At 39.8% G+C, this 20,774-nt stretch overlaps 1 protein-coding gene across 2 annotated transcripts; it reads left to right on the top strand.

Moving 5' to 3' along the window:
• The first annotated feature begins 1,665 nt into the window (after positions 1 to 1,665).
• On the top strand, positions 1,666 to 20,737 carry LOC134552325 (protein mono-ADP-ribosyltransferase PARP14-like). 2 transcript variants are annotated; one of them, XM_063400907.1, is made up of 17 exons: positions 1,666 to 1,984; positions 3,411 to 3,550; positions 3,642 to 3,675; positions 4,753 to 4,989; positions 5,537 to 5,773; positions 6,887 to 9,132; positions 9,625 to 9,855; positions 10,088 to 10,309; positions 10,732 to 10,795; positions 11,748 to 11,897; positions 12,611 to 12,673; positions 14,296 to 14,463; positions 14,582 to 14,788; positions 14,872 to 15,480; positions 16,006 to 16,151; positions 17,560 to 17,734; positions 19,330 to 20,737. In XM_063400907.1, exons 1-17 carry the CDS (start codon positions 1,762 to 1,764, stop codon positions 19,614 to 19,616), a joined length of 5,439 nt encoding a protein of 1,812 aa, XP_063256977.1. In that variant the 5' UTR covers positions 1,666 to 1,761; the 3' UTR covers positions 19,617 to 20,737. The 2 variants fall into 2 exon arrangements, with proteins under 2 accessions (XP_063256977.1, XP_063256978.1); XM_063400908.1 differs by lacking the exons at positions 16,006 to 16,151; positions 17,560 to 17,734; positions 19,330 to 20,737 and having other exon boundaries at positions 14,582 to 14,796; positions 14,872 to 15,065.
• Positions 20,738 to 20,774: the final 37 nt, after the last annotated feature.

The raw sequence follows: 20,774 nt of genomic DNA, 5'->3' as shown, positions 1-20,774 counted from the left end.
GGAGCCTGTTCCAGTGTACAACCACCCTCTGAGTGAAGAACTTTTTCCTGATACCCAATTTAAATCTCCCCTGACACAACTTGTTCCACCCTGATCTTGTCCCTCTGGCAGCAGTGATGCAAAATGTGGAATATGTAAAATCTTCCTTAAGGAACCATGTTCTTTGCTGTTTGATCTTTGTATACTTTCAAGTTTAATCAACAAAAAAGGAGATTTCATCCAATAAACAGGTAGCTGGCAAGTAAGCTCATACTGATGTCCTGGTGTTAGGAAAACAAATTACTTGTTAGTAGAATTGCCTTGTTAAGATTTAGGGCTTAACATATTTCAATGATTTGAGACTTAGGAGGAGGTTAACAAAGCTTGGGAAGAAAGATTTACCCGATAGTGGGCACAAAGAATGCAGAATTTACAGACCACAAAGGCATTTGGCAGAAGCCCCAAGATACGGAAGAAACAAAGACAACACAGCAAGTGTGCTGAATCATCTGGGTTAAGGTAATTCCAGCAAGGAGAGATCGTGACCACCAACTCATGGCCCACTGACCCAAAAGAAGAGAAAGACTGAGCATATGAACTAATTGGCATGAGAAGCAAGACAATCATCAACCAACAGAAGATAGAATACTAATTAATAAGAGAACTAAGTAACTTGTAGCCAATGAACATTTTTATAAATGCCAATCCAAAAGTCCAATTGAAAATATGATTTGGTTTATTGAAAAATCAAATTACAGAATTTCGGTAAAAACCCCAGCAGAGTTACATTGACAATATACCCGGGATCGCCAACGGGTGAACTGGGACACAGTATCTGGCACACTGCTGCCCCCCCAAAGTTCACAAATTTGCCTTGTTAGGGGCTCAGGTTTTATACACTTTATTCTGCCCCTGGCACAAGATTTCCCCACAGTCTCTTTGTTCCCGGGACCGGTTATTCGAATTCATAGTGGTCGTTGGTCTGTTAAAAAGATTTTCCTTCGGTAGTGGAGGTGCCAATTTCGGGCTTCCTGTGGGTGAATGGAAACCGAGGTTTGTGAATGGAAGGATGTTCTTCTCCAGAGATCCTGGCGATGATGGTGCTCTGACGGCTCTGCTGTCCACGGGAGGAAGGACTGATTGCTTATCGTAACGCATCCTCCTTTCTGATGCCAACCAGATTCCCCGACAATTCTTTGTCTTTTCCTAAATGGTAATTCTTGGGTGGTGTCTGCCTCAGGATCAGTGAATTCCAAGGCGGGCTGGAACTAAGGTTACATTTTCATATAATATATTTACAGTGGTTACTTATGATTTTTAACATACCATAACCCATAAGAACATGCATTAACATTCCATGTTTTACAAACATCAATGCCATTTTTTGCTAAAAAGTACAAAGACTGAAAAGTTTTGGTAGTCACCGTGCTGGCTTTGTGGATTTGCCACCCAGCCCCCTTCTCTATGCAGAACTGTAGATGAATCAAATCCTCGACTGTGTGTGGATTGGCTTCTTGCACGGCGCGGGGAAGAACTTCTCTTGGGACAACAGCGAGAGGGGCAAGCAGGGCATTAGATAAGGCGAGGGAGCGCTTTGGATGTTCTAGGGGGAAAGGAGCGCAAGGGCGCAGGTGTGCGGTTGTGCCCGGGGGGACGAGGAGGCGGCCCGGGTGGGGCTATCGCGGAACGGCGCAGGCACAGCAGGAAGGTGCCTGCCGGGAAAAGCCGCACCCGGCTGCGGGAACCGAAAGCGATAGCGGGGAGAGGAGCGGTGGGGCGGCCATGGACGGGCAGCGCCCGTGCTCCTTCCCGCTGCTGGTGCGAGGGGACTGGGGCCCCGCCGAGCCGCCGCCCGCGCTCAGGAAAAAGCTGCTCTGCTACTTCCAGAGTCAGAAGCGCTCGGGCGGCGGCGAGTGCGAGCTGCGGACCGGGACCGGGACCGGGACCGGGACCGGGACCGGGACCGGGACCGGGCACATCCTCGTCTGCTTTGCCTCCCCCGAGGGTGAGCGGCCGGGCCGGGCGGATCCGGGGAAGGGACCCGGCGGGACATGGATTAGTGTGTGGGCTCCCTGCGGAGGTCTTTGGGGTCGTAACTCACAAGTCTAAACTCTCTGCAAGTTAAAAGATACGTACTAATTTAGTTAGTAATACGATGTGATAATATATCCCGTCTGGTACGTGCTGTGCAGTATCTGTAGTATAGAATATGTCGTATACACCCTCTACTATGTAATACAGAATAGACTGTATGTAAACATGGTGTGATTCTTGCAGATGTCCTGTGCAGGTCCAAAAGTTGGACTCGATGATCTTTGTGAGTCACTTCTAACTCAGAATATGACATTTCCTTCTATATATGCTTAGATGGTGCTTAGTATTAGCCTCTGGATTGTGTTTGGCATAAAGGCTGTAAGAAAATAAATATATCCTAGGAGGAATATATACATACATACTCATCTTGATGCACAGTAGTAGTCTCTAAACTGCACTCAGAATAATAAATCTTATGTTTATCTAACTATTAGATTAGCTACACATATATATTTAAAATATGACATCTGTAACATGCACATGTTTTTATAAACTTGCAGCAAGCTGGAAAGGATTTAGCTGCAGTTGAATTAAATGTATACATACACAAGCACGTATGTGCAGAAACACACAGATACCTGTACACATACCTATATACAATTTTTCCTTTTCTTGCTTTAACATGCTTCCCAATTGCTGGCTCTCCTGGCTGGTAAGTTCAGGACATACAGCCCAAGCCATTTCAGCCCTGTCTGGAAGAGGATGTTTAAGGCATGGGAGGACTCTCCAGGTACCACCATGAAACCCATGATAGAGCCGCGTTTTGCATCTCTGACAGTTTTTCGCAAGAGTAATTTCCTCTGCTGTCCTTCCCGAGTTGTTTTCTAAGGAGGAAGGCCTTGTGCATACTGCGTCAGTGTTATGAGCCATTTTGTGGGACAGTATATGTGTATATCCTTGTCCCAGCTAAGGCGAGGTTAACTTTTCTAGGAGCCAGGAGGGGCACAGCCAGCTCCGTGGGGATATTCAATCCCACCTTAGCCGTAGGCTGCACGTGAGCAACGGTGTTCACCTGTCTTGTACACTCTGTTATCAGTATTGGTGTTCTTCCTGCTCGTTTTTCTTACTTCATTGCTGTTTGTAGCCTGTTGTTCTCATCTCGTCCTATAATCCTTGACGTTTTTGTGCCTTCAGTTCTCTCCATTCTGCCACAGCGTGGGGAGGGGGGAAGGAGGGGAAGTGAGCGAGCAGCGAGGTCTGGCGCGTTTCAGTGGAAACAATAAATTGCAGAATGCCATTCCTAAACCGCAGCAGTGTCGTAACGGTGGGAAAATGCCATGCAATGTAAAGCTGTGTTTCCATTCAGATATTCACAGGGCTTTTTTTGTTTCATTTAGTCAAGCAACGAGTTCTTGAGAGATTGTCTCATCAGTTGCATTTGGAAGGAGAAGGAGAATTGAAGTTGATTGTCACAGAGCCTGAAACAGCACTAGCTACTAAAGAGGAGACATTTGAAGAAAAATCAGTTCCCACAAAGGTGAATAAAAGTTGTAATCCTAACCAGAGCTTTGAAATAGTGGTGAGAGTGTCTAATCCGTCACTGATATTTCACTTTCATTTTATTTTAGGCTTTGGATGCCATAAGCAGCCTTCAAACAAAAGGTAAAATGTTATCCATCACTCTGTGTGCTGATTATTCATAAAACAAAAATGTTGGTGTTTTTCTCCACACATGAGTTCCAGTTCTCCAAGTTGTCATCTATTTTTTAGTTATACTAGAGAAGAACCTGGAAATCTTCAGATGCTGCTCTCAATTGCTTCATTGGCTCAGCCTGGCTTTCAGTTTTGGCTTTTTGGTATTTTCTTCATTGGACAGAGTGGAGGAGATGACTCCTTCAAGCAGTCTAGAAATTAGTAAATAGCATCTGAAGAACTGTTGCTTCTTATTCCTTTAGTTTTCTTGTTTATGGTGGTAGGCCTTCAAAAGCAGCTGTCTTCTGGAAATGTTATGGGTTTGGTATCAGTAGTTTTTGTACCTCGGTGAGCAGGCAGAGGCATCCTGTTGGTCATTCCAGTTTGGAGGTTCTCTCACACCTCCACCCTCATCTGTCTGCAAAGCTGGAGACGTGCTTGCCTCTGTGTCTTGGTTTGGAAAGAGCAGACACTGGATTTCTGGCATACTCAGTGGGCACCTCTGTTACATTTTCTGTTTGCAAAATGTTGATGCATCCCTGCCAGCCCTTTGTGCTGGTCCCTCCAGTGCTGTCACGCTGCACTGATGGCAGGCACAGTGGTCATCAGGAGGCTTTACATCAAGTCACACAATGCTGCGTGTGGCCCATGGTGCCTGTGGATGTCCTGAGCTATGTTCAGGTTTGTTTTGCCTGCATGTTGGCTAAGAAACAGATGCAGAGGCTGCAAGGTCTCTCAACCCTTACCAGCATCTGAGGCCTATTACGCCGGTGGACTTCAGTTTAATCTCTGACTCAGAGACGTACCAGTGACCTTGGACAGGTTTACTCAGGTATGGTTTTGTGCCACCAAAGAAGCTGCCTGCAACCCTGCGGAATATTGCATCTGGGCTGTTTTGGATCTCAAAATGTTCATATTTGAACATTTTTGTCGTATTTGTTTGGTTAGCAATCTCTTTTCTTGGGAGAGGAAAGAAAGGGTAAGAAGAATCTGTTTATTCCAAGAAATGTGTACCAGTGTTTTGTGTGGCTTATCTTTCTGCTGCAGATGATACAAAAGCCTTGAAGAAAGCAGAGAGTTTCGCTCCAAACAGTCAACTCCAGGAGAAGGTTGACTCTGCAGAGGCCTCACCTTCAGTGGTATTTGAGAACACAGAGAGATGCAGTCCTAACTGCTTACAGATGCTGTTGGAGAACATCAGTGGCCTGACTGTAGATGCTGACTTTAGTGTTGAACTGATACCTGAAATAAATGCTGCTGTAACTACCTTTATAAAAAGTATTGGTAAGACAGGATGACACCATTATTGATTTCCATGTATAAGCTTGAGTAATAGCTTTCAGAGCTTGATTCTCCTCCCACTAGAGATCCAGACTGTTAAAATAGTACCTGGATTGCAGTCTCTCAAGAAAAATGTCTTATATATAACTCCACAAAAGTGCCTATGATCCAGATGTTACACTGAAAAAAGAAAATTGTGGCATGTTTATTAATTGAAATTGGATAAGAATGTTTTGTTTTTTCTATATTATTTTGGACTAGATGAAGAATTAAAAGTGCACTGAGTGTGGGGATTATATAAAGTCTCCTTTAGAGAAGACAGTATACTTATGAGATGGGAACAGATACATAATAGTAGTGAATAGCAGAGAGTAACATGGTTATGTGCTTTTCCCCTTTTTTATTGCAACGCAGAGTTATTTGGCACCAGAGACAGTTTTGTTCCAAGTACAGGGAGTAGACTGTGCTCATTTCTCTGCCTGAAGTGATAGCCAGGGCTGATAATGACACAGCAAAATACAGACAGTTCATATTGCTCTTCCATTTCCAGATACTAAAAAATTTGTCGAAAAATGTTCACAACACAAGCGAGTCAGAGAATTCAAAATGACTGCCAGGCTTCTTGAATTGACACGGACCATCAAGGCTGAAAACCTGCCAAAGCACATTTCCACAGACTACCTCACAGTGTACTTTGAGAGCGCACGCAACGGAGGGGGCCCCGTGTCGGATGTGCAGCTCTTGCCCGAGGAGGACTCAGCCCTCATTACTTTCTGTGACCACAAAGGTAACACTGCCCTTGGCCTGACCAAGGTACTCACAGGCACATGATCTGAAAGAAAATTACTGCAAGTGTGGGCATTAGGAGAAACCTGGCTTTCTGTTGCTGAAGTCAATGTACACTGCCCTGTTCCTAGGTAGTGCTCTGGATGTAGAAATACTGCTGCATGTCTAGAGTTTCAGTATATATTGGGTGTTTTTTTGTTTGTTTTGTTTTTTGTTACCAGAGATTTATTTAAATACCTGCCTTGTGCATGGGGTTTTCTCACTGGTGTTTTTTACTCCATTTGCAGAAGTTTTTTTATGCAATATAAAACCAGTTTTACTTACAGGTAGAGGGACAGAGCAGAATCTGTCAACGACTTGAGCTTGCACAGTTAGCTTTCAGAAACAAAATAAGGTCAAATATCCTCATTTCACGCTAATTAAGTCAATATCTTCATTATCAGGGAAGAACAGAGCTAAAGAAAAATCTTGTTACTATTTCTGGCATTCCTCGAAGCACTGTCCCTTTTTTTGGCCAGTGCAATTCTGGTAAATATCTGTTAGGCAACTCTTGGCTTCATAAACTTACTTTCAGAAAAAGGTTTATCTGCCAGGTGATTTTCTTATGACTCAGGATTTTCTGGAGGATATTTTGTACATTAAATTAAAATGTAATTTGGAACATTGTAATGGGGTGTTAAGTTCCTGCAAACATTTACATTTCTTTGCTTAGTCCATTCCAACAAAAATGGCAAAAAAAAAAAAGAAAAAAAAAAAGAAAAGAAAAAAAAATGCACTGGCACTAAGAGTTTTATTTTAAGTTGAGGGTAAAAAGTATTTCATAGTAGTATGTTGATAAGACCCTGCTCTGTGGTGGAGCTTTCTTGGGAAATGAGCAGGGTGTAGCTCATTCATGGGAATGAGACATGAGTATATTTACCAGACAAGTTGGAATCAGGCCTTTTATCTTGTCCCCTGCAGAGTAGTTTAGAAATCAGAAAGACATAAAAACAGCTCTTTGAAATGAAAGAGAAAGAAAAGAAAAATCAGTGTAACAGCTCTAAGAACAGAGACATTTGCCTGATTTGAAGTTAATGATAAGTGTTTGTTTGTACATATGTGCACTAACTTTTAGATCTAACCACGGTCTTGGAAAAGCAACATTTACTGGATCAGACGCTGATTTCTGTGCATCCATATTACCACTCCCTGGGAACAGCTCTCTATGGAGAAGAAAGACCAGCTGTCAAGATGCCAGACCCCATTGGGATGCCACTAGACCCGTATGTATGGCAGTTTTTACAAAGGCATGCCAATCTGACCCAAGACATAAACCAGGAAATGGCAGTTTGCCATTCTGAGCTCCAATGGCCCCAAGCAGACTGTGCAAACCCAGAAGTTACACTGTGCCCATCACTATCTCTCTGCAAGCAGAAAAAGCCAATGATTAAGTTTCTTAAGACATGGCAGCAAGATGCTTCCACTGAGTTCTCGCGTATCATGGCACGTTACACAGCTATAAAATGTGAAGTCAATTCATCAGGTTGGGAAGATGTGAAAAACAGATTGTCAAAAGATGTTGCTCTGATCATAACTGATATTTCTGAGAAGATGGTGGTGATTGCAGGCAACAGAGCAGCAGTGGACAATGCAGAGAAAGAAGTGAGGGAGTGCATGAAGCAAAGTGAAAGGAAAAAACAGAGCATAGAAATTTCTGTGTCAGTGATCCCAGGGAAGTATGCTGTGCTGCACAATGCTGGCTTAGAAGAGAATATTCAGAAGGAATATCCATGCCTAAAGCTCTTCTATGATGACAAAAAAAAGGCTGTTCAATTGTGTGGATTACCTGCAGAAGTATATAAAATCAAAGCTGACTTACTGGAAAAGGTATTGAGTATGCCATGTACATCAGTTACCATTCATCCCCATATTTTCCACTATCTACGGTGTGTAGATAATAAAAAAACTTCAGATATGTTATTCATTAGGGAAAAAATTAATACTTTTTATGAACTTCAGGATAATACTGTGTTGCTATATGGAAACACTCCCAAAGATCTTCTAGAAGCAGAAAAGCAAATAAAAACAGCTTTAGAATACAAGTGCATCAGTGTGGAGGATGGTGAAGTCATTAAAAAGGATCAGTGGAAGAACCTTCCTCTCTCCTTGCTCAAGACCTATAATTCTTCCCAGGAAATTGTCATTACTTGGCAGTCTGTTGGAAAAGAAAATGAAATTATTATTGCTGGCTTTTCTAAGGCTGTAACAGAGGTTTATCAGAGACTTAATGATTTTTTAGATAGAAACACACTCATTGAAAAAGTGATCCCAGCTAATTCAGGGCTGGTAGTGCAGTTTGTAGAGAATAAGAAGTCTGGTGTTTGTGAAGAATTGAAGAAGAAAGGTGTGACAGTACATTTTGACAGCAAGATACCATGTATTTCCCTTAGGGGCCCAAGGTCAGAAGTGCCAAAAGCATTCATCATGTTTGAAAAATTTATCTCATCTCTTTACTCAAAAAATGTGCCAATTGATAAACCAGGGGCAAAGGAGTTCTTCACTGAGAGGAAAGATTTATGTGTTTTAGAAGCAAAGCAGAAATTTAGCTGTTTCATTAGGATTAAGGAAGAAAAAGAAGAAGAACAGAAGGGTGGAAGAGCTGGTGATGAAGTGGAAAGAAAGGTCTACTATGAAAGAAACCTGCCAGGTGGAATTGTGGTAGGAGTGTATAAAGGTAACTTGTGTGACTACCCTGTTGATGTTGTGGTGAATGCATCTAATGAAGACCTAAAACACATTGGTGGCCTTGCTGCTGCCCTGTCAAGAGCAGCTGGCCCAGCACTGCAGGAGGAGTGTGATGAGCTGGTGAGAAGGAACGGGAATTTGCAGCCCGGCTGCGCGGTGATCACACGTGCTGGGAAACTGCCCTGCAAGAACGTCATCCACGCCGTGGGGCCCAGGTGGAACCAGAAGGAATCACAAAGGTGTATGTGGGTGTTAAAAAAGACAGTGAAAAAATGTCTACAGCTGGCTGAAATATACAATCATTGTTCCATAGCTCTGCCTGCTATAAGTGGAGGGATTGCTGGCTTTCCAGCACAGATATGGGCAGATTCAGTTGTATCCTCCATCAAGGAGACCTTGGAAGAATTAAAGGAGGACAGCAGCTTGAAGGAGGTCCATCTTGTGAGTAATTCAGAAGAAATCATTCAGGTTCTGAGTGAGACAGTAAGAAAAGTATTTTCAGCTGAATCATTCTCTACAAAATGCCTGATGCTGAAGAAGAGCCAGAAGGAGAATAGAAAAGGGGTTTTGAAGATGGTTACAACAAATGAAAGACTTTGCATACGAGTGGAGAAGAAAAATATTCAGGAAGCTATGGTAAGTCCTTTTCTGACTCCTTTCTGACTTCATGGTAAGATCTTTAATTAAAAAGAAAAGACAGTAGGTTTTACAAGCACTTGCTACACAAGGAAAGAACAGCTGTGTGCTAGCTAAACAAGGATGGAAGCTTGCAAAACTTGAGTGTAGGTTGAGATCTGTGACTGCAGCCAGTTCTAGAGAGTAGCTGTGAATTTCAGGATGTTTCAATTCCCAGCTAGATCTTGTTCCTTTTCCAGATCTAAGGCCAACATTTAAAAGAGTTTGTTTTTGTCTTTTTTTTTCCTAAAGTGGAATTACTAAAGTACTTTGTAAAAGTAGCTATCTTGGTTGGATATTAGGGGAAATAGGTACCTGCCTGGGCTGCTGGTTTGGGTGTTCACTGGTATCTTATTTCTTTTGCCGTGTGTTGCATTGGTAGGGCTTTTAATCTTCATGCATATTTTTGCTCAAATTCTGGCTGTAGCTATTTTTGTTGTAATTTTGTTGCAGACAGATGTTGTCGTCAACAGTGTTGGCACAGATCTGAAGTTTGGTGTGGGGCCTCTTTGCAAAGCCTTGCTGGAAAGAGCTGGACCAGCTCTCCAAGATGAGTTTGACAACAAAAAACAAAATCAGTTTGCTGGTCCTGGGAGTGTCCTCTGCACCAGTGGATGTGCTATGACCTGCAAACACATCTTTCATGTCATACTACCCAACTGGGTTAGAGGACAGACAGAGAAGGTATATTTTAATTATTAACCCCCCCATCCACCCCAGCTACATATTTATTTGGGATCTGTCCTGAAATGTCAGGTTTAAACAGTTAATTTAGATGATTTGACTCAGTTTTCTTCTGTTGGAGTGGCCTTAAAGATGCCTTGATGCACTCAGAGCTGCTTGTCATACCAGTTTCTTTGGAACTAATAATAAATGATACCTTTAGAAAAAAAAGTACCTTTGCTGTGTTTTACAGGTCCTAGAAAATGTAATCAGTTTCTGCTTGAAGAAAACTGAAGAACTTGGACTGAAATCAATCACTTTCCCAGCTATTGGAACTGGAGGATTTGGATTTCCTAAAACCACTGTTTCTAAGTTAATGTTTGATGTGGTATTTAGGTTCAGTAGTAGTCACCCTCGGGTGAATCTCCAGGAAGTTATATTTCTCTTGAATCCACCAGATATTGAGAACATTCAGGTAATTCTTCTTAGGACAAAGGTGTCTTTGTAACATACTGCTCTAGTTGCACTTTAATAATCTGTTTTACTTACACTGCTTTCTAAGGGAATAATTTGGCACTTTCTTACTGGTATGGGCCAGTGACAATGAGATGTCTTTCCAGTGTCTCTGAAATACCAACTCTCAGCAAGCTGAAGCTGCAGACAAAATTGGCACCGTAAATGCCTGTAGGTGCTCCCTCATCTTTTTACAGAGGAGTTCTGGCAATGCAGAGCTCTCTCTTATCACACTGTCCACACTGGGTCTTCCGCTGCTATTAACAGTTAAATGTGACTATAAAATGTGTGAGGTGCCTTAGCAAGAGCTGCATGACTGTTAATTACAGAAACATTCAGTGTATATTTTGTGAAATACTATCTTGCATACTTTTTTCCTCTTAGGCTTTTACGACTGAACTAGAACTTAGGGCAGATGAAAGTTGCAATGCCGCAGCAGCACAGCCAAGTAAGTTGTATAGGGGTGGGACAGAATGTAAATACTGTTAAGTGGTTTTATGTGTGTCAGGAAATAGAAAAAATATCATCAGGACAGAGGGCATTTTTTTCCTCCTAATGGACTTGCATTCTTAAATGTAATTTGTAAAATTCTTAGGGAGGAATTTCTTTTGTTGAGGGCATGCTGAACGCTCAGTGAGGCCAGTCTTACCAAAACAAAGAGGGTGTTCTGATAGGAGACACACTAGTTTGTCCTGCTCAAAGGATATAAGACCTTGCAATCTCTTGGCCAAACGAGCCATAAATAAAATGTATTTCTGTAGCTTTAATCTCCTACATGTATATACATTTATGTAGAAAGAGTGAATAATTTCATTTCCATTTATTAATTGACAATAGTGGGACACAACAGCCAAAACATGAGTGCACTGCGTTAAGGGCAGAGGCTTATTCGTAAAAATATAAAGCTCTTCCTCCTCAGCTGCTGAATATCAGAGAGATGAAGTTAAGAGTGGGCAGATGAAATGTGAGTTAGATAAGTTTAGACTAGAAGAAAGGAACAGTTTTATATCCATGAAGGTAAATAGAAAATAACTTACAAAAGAGATGTGATCTGATCTCCATTACTGGCAACACTTAAGCTGGATGCTCCATTGTTGTAAGAATTAATTCAGGAAACTCTGAGCTGGTCAGATCAGATAAACCCTGAAGCCATTTTCTGAATTCATATTGCATAAATTTACAGGAATAGAAATGGTTTCGCTTTCATAGCATTTAAACAGGAAGAATACTGTGCCTCCCAGCTTTCAGAAATGAAGAGTAAAACAGAGACACTCTACATCCATCAAACTTAATCTAGACCATATTCCTTAAAAGGATAAGTAAAAGGTTCAATCAGTGGAAGAGAATAATACTCCAAACTAAAGGAGAAGTGATTTAATGTATTTTTCTTTCCCTTGCAGGTTTCATTAGGCCTGTTTCTGATGAACAATTAGGAGTGCATGAAATGAAGATTGGTTCCATCACACTCCAAATAGTTAGTGGAGATATCACCAAGGAAAATACAGAGGTTATTGTAAACATATCAAATCCATCATTTGATGCCAAAGCAGGTATTATATTGAATATGTAGTTCCTTAGCAATAAATCTAGGCTAGTTTTAAGAAGGTGGTACAGGAAGGAATTATCCACAAGGGAAACTTCTATGAAGCATTTTTCAGAGGAGAGATAAAGGGTTATGATTAGTCAGGAAATAGATCTAAACTAGGTTTTTTACACGTCCTGAATATTTGATTTAGTTTCCAAACAGAAGGTATCTGACCTATTTTTCTTGCTTAAAATCAAAAATGTTTAAATGGAATTTTTAGATCAAGTGTAATTCTGAATAAATGCTCTTAATGCTTTTTAATTCTCTGTTTCTAAACGCTCCTAAAATGTTTCACTGTAAGACAAAGCCCTGGTTAAGTAAATTGTCCTGTAAGAAGCAGAGGGTTTGAACATAGTGAATTATAATCATGAAAGATATCAAATGATGTAGTTCAAAGGCATTGGAGAGTTTGGTGAGGGGCATTTGGGTTTGGTGAGTGAAACAATGGAACAGGAGTTGTTCTTAATGACTTCTAATCAGCAGAGAAGGGAACGTTCTCTCTGCAGCCTGTGCAGTGTGTCATGGACAGTACTTAGGGAAACTGTCAAGGTTTTGAACTTTGTGGTATCTTGCCATACAGGAATTTATGTATGTAGAGTACAGGGGTTGGGTAGAGTTTTGAGTAGAGATAGTTAAAGAGACTTAATGACTGTGTGTGCTTTTCTTGTGTGATTTAAGGGGTCTTCAAAGCAATTATGGATGCTGCTGGTTCCCAGGTAGCACACGAATGTGCTCAATATGGTATGTTAAAAAATACTAATTTCTTTGATAATTCTTTTTTTGTTGTTGTCATTCTCTCTGAAAACTTAAAGTTTGTTTATAATTCTCTACTGACATAATTATTTTATCTGAATAATAGAGCTTTCACTTTTAAGAGCTTTGAGAAGTCCCCTTCTTGTTTTGATATATACGTGAGAAATTTTCTTTTCGTAGTTGTTTAGCATCAACTAAAACATCAGTGTGTTACACACTTTATTCTCATACTGAATCCAAAACACAGCCCTGTACTGGCTACTAAGAGGAAAATTAACTCTATACCAGCTGAGTTCAGGACAACCCTGATCATAAGTTCCTCCATAGTCTGCATTCTGCCAGACCAGTAGAGCAGTAAAATTCCAGCTCACTATGCTTGGCCTCTGCAAGCACAGAAAGGGACATTTTAGATGCATAACCAAAATGTGCCTGCTCAGAGTCTGGAAACTGACTTTCAGAATGGATTTTTCTGGATTTTTTTCCCAGCCTTTGGCTCTGTAGGAACATTTGTACAAACACACATACATCATTAACTTCAAATCAGGCAAATGTCTCTGTTCTTAGAGCTGTTACACTGATTCTTCTTTTCTTTCTCTTTCATTTCAAAGAGCTGTTTTTATGTCTTTCTGATTTCTAAACTACTCTGTAGGAGACAAGATAAAAGGCTTGATTCCAACTTGTCTGGTAAATATACTCATGTCTGCATTCCCATGCAGAGCTACACCCTGCTTATATCCCACGGAAGCTCCACCACAGAGCAGGGCCTTATCAACATACTACTATGAAATACTTCTTACCCTCAACTTAAAATAAAACTCTTAGTGCAGTTTTACTTTTTTGTTGGAATGGACAAAGTAAAGAAATGATGATGTTTGCAGGAACTTAAAACCCCATTACAATATTCCAAATTACATTTTAACTTAATGTACAAAATATCCTTTAGAAACTCTTGAGAGTCATAAGAAAATCACCTGGCAAATAAACCTTTTTCTGAAAGTAAATTTATCAGCCTGATCTCAGTGCTTGCAGAGCATCTTACAGTCGTTACCTTTGTGATCTGTGAGGTGGTCTGGACTCTGTGCACATCAGTCCGCTCATCCTCACAATATGACTCCATTTTGTAAGCAATCGTGAGTGCTCTGAGATATCACAAACATCTTTTTAAAAATTCCATACCGTTCTCAGATCAGCTGGTCACAATGATATTATTTTAACTACGGTTCTGCAGAGTAAGAATTCAGGCTTTTAAGGAGTAAGTGGCATAAGAAAGGTTCTCTCATATAAATTAATTTGGCATGCTTTTATATAGAAGAGAGATGTATTCAAAGTCATCATACATTCTTATATTGTACTTAATAGGAAAATACTTTGTAGCAGAGATCTTAGGAAATTAGAAGAAACACATTTACTTCAATTATTTTCTCAAAGAAATTGCCCAGAGTATTTACAAAGAAAACCAGAATCAAGTAAACCCACAATAAAATAGTTCACTGTGGATTTCTTTCTACTTTTTCCACTTCTCTTGTAGCACCAATATAACAATCAATATTACCAAAAGAGATTGCCACTTTGTAAATATTATGTCTCCTTCTTTATCTTCTCTCTTCCAGCCGGGCAGTATCAAAATGGCTTTATTACTACATGTGGTGGGAACCTGCTGTGCAGTAAAATCATCCATTTGATTACTGATAATCAGGTGAAGAGTCAGGTCTCCAAAGTGCTTCACGAGTGTGAACGAAGGATGTACAAATCTGTTGCCTTCCCAGCTATTGGAACAGGTTTGTGTTTTCTTGGGAATGTGTAATGGGGTAGTTCAGAAACAGAAAAATTTTATATGGGTATCAGCAGACTTGCACAAAACCTGTGCACTGATATGTGCCCTTTATTTTTGTTTAGGTCAAGCAGGACAGAGTTCAGCCAAAGTAGCTGATGAAATGTTGGATGCTGTAGTGGAATTTGCAAGACAAAAATCAGTACAGCATTTACAGACAGTTAAGATCGTGATCTTCCAGACAAATATGCTCACAGACTTTTATGAAAGCATGAAGAAAAGAGAAGATTCAGATTCATCTACAACAGAATCATGCTCATCTATGTTTAAACGTAAGTTGGTATGTTTTCTGTGAACGTGGGCAATAAAACAAGTTGTTTTATTTACAACTAATAATTCACATATTTATCCACAGCCTGTGTTGGGAGCAGAAAACAATCTTCTGAGAAGAAAAAGTTCATGATTTTGGAGAAGAAAGTTGATTTAGTAACATTTCAAATTTGTGGAAAAAGCCAAGAAAAGGTGGATGCAACTGAGTCCTGGTTAAAGGATTTAATTTTAAAGGAACAGTTTGAAAAGATTATTTCAGATGAGGCAATTGAAAGTTTTGATGAGACACAATTTGCCATTTTGGAAGATCTCCAGAGAAGAAAACAAGTCACCATTCAGCTTTTAAATAAGCGTACTCCCTCTCAAATTAAAATTTCTGGTATTAGCAGAGATGTCTGTTCCGTTTCTCTAGAAGTTCAAGAAATGGTCCAGCAAATTAAGTCTACTGAAGAAGAGCAATCCAAGGCAGAACTTTATCATGAAGTGGTAGAATGGAGGTATCCAGGAAGCAACGGTAGCTTTGTTGCTTTTGATAAACTGACAAATATGCAGCTGGAGTGTGCCAAGAGGGCTGAAAAACAACATCTGAATGTCCAAATTAAAAAGAAAAACTACAGGGTGGATCTGAATACTCTAAAGGCTACTAATGACCAAGGAAAAACTATAAACCTTCAACGTGTGATAAAGAATGAAGGTAAATGACACTTCTGTTAAATAAAAAAACTTGGATAGTTATTATTGAATGATGATTTGGATAAATGGAAGCTGAGGTATTCCAAAGAAGTAAGGTGTTCCTTAGCTTTTTTCCCTTTTTTTTTTTCCTCAGCCAGCAGTTTTGAGTTTCATAATCAGTGGGAAGTATGAGTGAAATCAGAACATCAGTTTGAATTGCAAATATTATCTGCATATATGTGACGGCTGAGTATAGATTGCATGCTTAAGTCTGACAAAGGAAGTGGTGTATGAAGAATACGTAAAATTCTTCTGGGGTTTTAAAGCTTGTTTTAGTTAGATATTGGTATGGGGATAACTGGACAAAATGTAAAGCCTTTACAGTGTATTACAGAGCCACTGATGTTTGGAAGAGCAAGAGTACTTGTTGAATGAAATATTGCAGAAGGTGCTGTCCTCTTGGTCCTCTCTATGCAGGTGGATTGTAAGATGTGCCTATGGAGCTGAGCTAGTTGTCTTTCATAATAATGCACCCTCTGTTTTGTAGATTCACAGTCAATAGAGCTCCCTAAGGAGTGGACAGACATGCAAAATGAAGAGGTCAAAGTGGTGAAGCTCGAGCCGTCACATCCTGAATATACAACAGTTGAGAAGATGTTTAACAAAACATGTGCCAACTTTACCATAAAGAAGGTGATAGCATATGGGGTGGGGAAGGGGGAAAATGTTGATGCTTGGGCAAGAAACGTTAATATACTTCCTAAATATTTGCTTATAAAGTGTCTGCAACCCAATACACCTTTTGTATGTCAATCTCCCCAGCACTGTACAGGGTGAACATAAATCAGAGCAAGTTTCCTAAAAGCTGTTCTGCCATTTCTGCCATCTAATGGTGCAAAACCAGTGACCATCAGTCTTCAGGCTGACTCTTTGTTCAATTGATGTGGTACTCACTAGTTGAGATGGTATTTCCAATTTGGAAATTCTATATTGAAGCGGAGGCATGAGCCAATGCATACAGAATACAAATAAAAATACAAAGTCCTTGCAGACTGACATAAAGCTTTGGACTCATTCACAACTCCCCTGTCATCCCAGAGCTTTTCAGGCTTGGCTGTCAGTTTTAACCAGTGTCAATATTTGATCCTGCTTATTTAGAAGTCTGCAACACCATGCACAAAGATTTAATTGCCAGGGAGAAGATGGAATTGTTCTGAATTAAGAGAAGAGATAAACAGTAGAAAATACAATCATATTAGGAGTGAGAGCAATGTGTTTAAAAAAAATTCTTCCATCATGACCTTCAATGAGCATGGTCACGAAAACACATGAAGAGAACAAAATATTAGTGTACTATAGAAAAAAATCAAGTAATGACATTATGTCTTTTTCTGTTAAAAATGGAAAGCTGTTACAGAAATGCCTTTAAGACTATACTTTTGTGCAGAGAGACTGCTTCCCCTTAAGCTATATTCACATTGTTGGCATAGACAGCCAGCGACATCCGTCCTCCCACCAAGTGATTTTTATATAGTAGTTTCTTAAGAGTTGCTAAGCTACACATTAGAGGAAGCAATTTTGACTTGCAAGCTTAGATCTAGAAGAGAAACTTAAACTCAACCTAATGCTATTGCTACAGTCTGTTCTTTAATGAGAAAATCCTCAGTAAAGATGATTAGGATGTATAGAAGGCATCTTACATCATTGCCTCTAGCAGTGGTAGAGCAGCCTGTTTCTGGAAATGACAAAGCACAGCTACTATGACTGCTGGGTACCTGGTCATACATATACTAGGTATAGAATACCTAGGTATACTATAGGTATACTAGGTATACCAGTATACTGTACTGCTATACCAGGCAAGACAAATATATACCCAAAATTACTGAGCTTGAAACTCTCTTATGAGCTGCTTTGGTTTGTGATTTTTCAGGGTTACGTATTCAGTTCCTCTACCCAAACCTCATGCGAACAGGACATAGTGAAAATGGCTGTAATTCTTTCAGTTTGATTTCATTTTAATGCTTTTCTGCTATGATAAGTATTCATCCCTACCCTACTTATCCCCAGTATAAATATAGTTAATTTTATAATTTTGCAGATTGAAAGAATACAAAATCGCATCCTCTGGCAGACATACCAATTAAAAAAAAATTTCATCTGTAAAAAGAATAAAAGTCAAAATAATGAGAAGATGCTGTTTCATGGGACAGCCCCATCCTCACTGAGGTTGATTAACTCCTATGGATTTAATCGTGGATATGCTGGAAAGAATGGTGAGTCATTATTCAAATCAGTTAATTTCCTAGGCATATATGTGAGCTATAGGATGTCAACCTTATAGTGCTGTCAGCACAACATGAAAGCTGAATGAAATTAGAGAGCACAATAATAAACAACTTCTGAGATTAGTCTGTATGGACAGAGGAATTATCCTGTTCAGTTAATCACTTGTTGCTTGATGCCACCATGTAAAGGGTATCAGAAAGAGTTGACCTACCATGAAATGAAGCCTGGGCAGCTTTTGGGAATTGTTTTGAATCATTTACCTAGAGAAAAGAACAAGGAACCTTGTTTAGCATCCTCAGCTGAGGTAACAGCTACTAGCTGATGGTATCTCCTGTCCTCTTAGACAAAGACAGGTGACAAAGTAGAAGTGAAGTACTTCTCCTGTTACCTCCAAAGATTAGTTCAGCACAAGATCCTACATCCATACCCATTTTGTGCTCACAAATCTGTGAGATCCATTAGTTAATTCTTAGCCTTTAATAATTCTAAGAGACAAATATTTAGCATAAAGATATTCTGCATTAGTTCAAAGCTTGTTTTGTCCACTACCTCTAGTATAGTCATGTTATGTGTATTATTTGGCAGCATTCAAAGATGGACAGGATCCAAACAAGTGGAACGTGGACTGAATTGAGGAGCTAGTTCATTTTAGCAGCCATGTAACCTCACTTCAAAAGTCCTCAGTTTTTGTTCTTAATGTGTTCTTCCTTAAGACAGAATTGTACATGCTTAGGGCTGATTTGATCTTGAGAGAGGTGGGGGGCTTAACTCAGATCTAGTTGACATTTCAGTGTGGTCTGGATCTAAAAGTAGACCTTTCTCTGCCTGGTTCCTCTGGTGGTACTTTGAGATTTTCGTGAACAAATGAAGCCGAGCATACACAAAATATATCAGGTTGTGCACAGGTAGGAATGGCAGCCACCACTTCTTTTTAAAACATGACCAGAAGAGATGTAGTTTCACTTTCCTGCTCTTTAATAGTGTCAGGAGGTTGGATTTATTCAGGAAGCAAGAACCCTAGATCCCCATGTCCTCTCTGCTTGTGGGTATTGACATCCACCTTTTCATCTCAGCTGTGATTAATGATTGAGAAGGTACACTTGCCTTCTGTCAGGCTGGTAGCCAAGCAAAAGTATCCAAAGATCACTGCAGCCAGATAGGAAGGACCTGTCTGGCTTGAACAGCGTTTCACCAATGTCAGAAAAAAGAAATCTGTCTTCAACAAAGATGTGATTACTTGAACTTGCTGGGAAATGTGACTAGAAAACTATAATTACAATTATATAGTCATTTAAAGTCCAAAAGTCTTTGAAGAATTGTAGTTTGATGGATTGCAGGCTAAACCATGCTAAACAGAGGAGCATTTTCTCCATAGGAAAGGGAAGTCAAAACCTGGGTGTTGATACTTGCCTGGTATCTGTGTGGGTTCATATTTGATTCTGATACAAGGGATTAGTACTAGAATTTTGTGTTTGAGCTCTAACCACATTTATAACTTCTGCAGAGTTTTAAAAAAAGTTTTAGACATTCTAAGGAGAATAAGAAAACTAACTATATTTGAAAATGTTGTCTCTTCTAACAGCTGCAGCCTTTGGAATTGGAACCTACTTTGCTCTTGAAGCACGTTACTCTGCTCAGAATATTTATTCCATTCCAGATGTGAATGGCAAAAAACACATGTACCTGGCTCGGGTCCTAACTGGGCTGTACTGTGCTGGGAGAGTAGGACTAAGGACTCCACCACCAAAGAGCCACACAGATCCTTCTGACCTGTATGACAGCGTGGTTGATGATGAGAATTTTCCAACAGTGTTTGTCATATTTAATGACATTCATGCATATCCACAATACCTTATTACTTTCGAATAATCTTAATAGTCTAGAAAATTTTTGTGCCTTTTACATGTAAGAATTTACAGGGCAATTTTTTATTCTTTTTACATCTAGGTTTATTCTTTATGGATCTACCCATGTGTTGAACTATGTCTTCAAATTTTCAACAGAAGGACTAACAAAAGCAAATATTTTAGAGCATGCTATTTCAGTACTCACATTTCAAGTTCTGTCATACAGAGATGCAGGCAAAAACTGTGAGAACAGCTCTGACTTCTTCCTATGCAAGGCAGAGGGAAGTGAGTGGTGGGAGACAAAGCTGCTCTGCCTTACCTGGTCAGCAGTAAGAGGTGTGGGGTAGGTCAGAGCACCTCTGCATGTCCCTGTTTCCAGTAGTCACTATAAAGCACCTTATTGTGAGGATTTATTTAAAATGTTCTGCGCTGAGGGAATCTGGAAGGTCTCTTCCAATTAAAGCAGTGCTGTGGTTCTAATAACCTCACCCGCCAGCAGAGTTTTTAGAGTTTTTAGGGGATCCTTAGGTATCCACTCAGCCTTGTTGGTGCTAAAACTCTGAAAGAAAAATAATTCCAATATGAACATGTACTTTGAATTTATTGTTTCAGCCTCCTTACCTATATCTCTGTTACCCTGGCATACTTCAGTTATTCCTTAGGTCTAAATTACTGTATTCATACCCATTTCTTAGGGGAATTCTCTATAGTCCCCCTCTGTTACTTCCAGCTTCCACAAAGTCATTGCTTTTGCAACTTTCAAGACTGTAAAGAGGGACTTTTAGTTTTTTTCTTTTCAATACTGAAGCATTAACCCTTTTGTAGAGTCACCAATTTACAGAGTCAGCTGTAGAGGCATAACTCATGCTTAAACAATTCCGATTGCTGAATTTTTCTGATGGCTGAAAATTTTTAAAGTTCTCTAAAAGATGTAAATAACGGCATTTTTACATCTTTGCCAGCGGTACTTTTAATCACATCTTAAAATGTGTATTCATCTTAAAACTGCCAATCAAAAGCCATATATATATGTTTTTATTAAAAGTAATTTCAAATAGTACGTGTTGCTGAGCTGCAACAGCAACACACTTCACTTAGAAGTGTTGCTTCTCATTTTAATGTAACAGTAATGCAATAAAGACTTTGAAGAAAAAATGGTGTTCTTGTATTGTCTGAGTGA

This window comes from Prinia subflava, chromosome 6 (assembly GCF_021018805.1).
Source record: "Prinia subflava isolate CZ2003 ecotype Zambia chromosome 6, Cam_Psub_1.2, whole genome shotgun sequence".
Lineage (NCBI taxonomy): Eukaryota > Metazoa > Chordata > Aves > Passeriformes > Cisticolidae > Prinia > Prinia subflava.
Note: the sequence above shows the minus strand (reverse complement) of the source record. Positions and strands in the feature narration are given on the sequence as shown.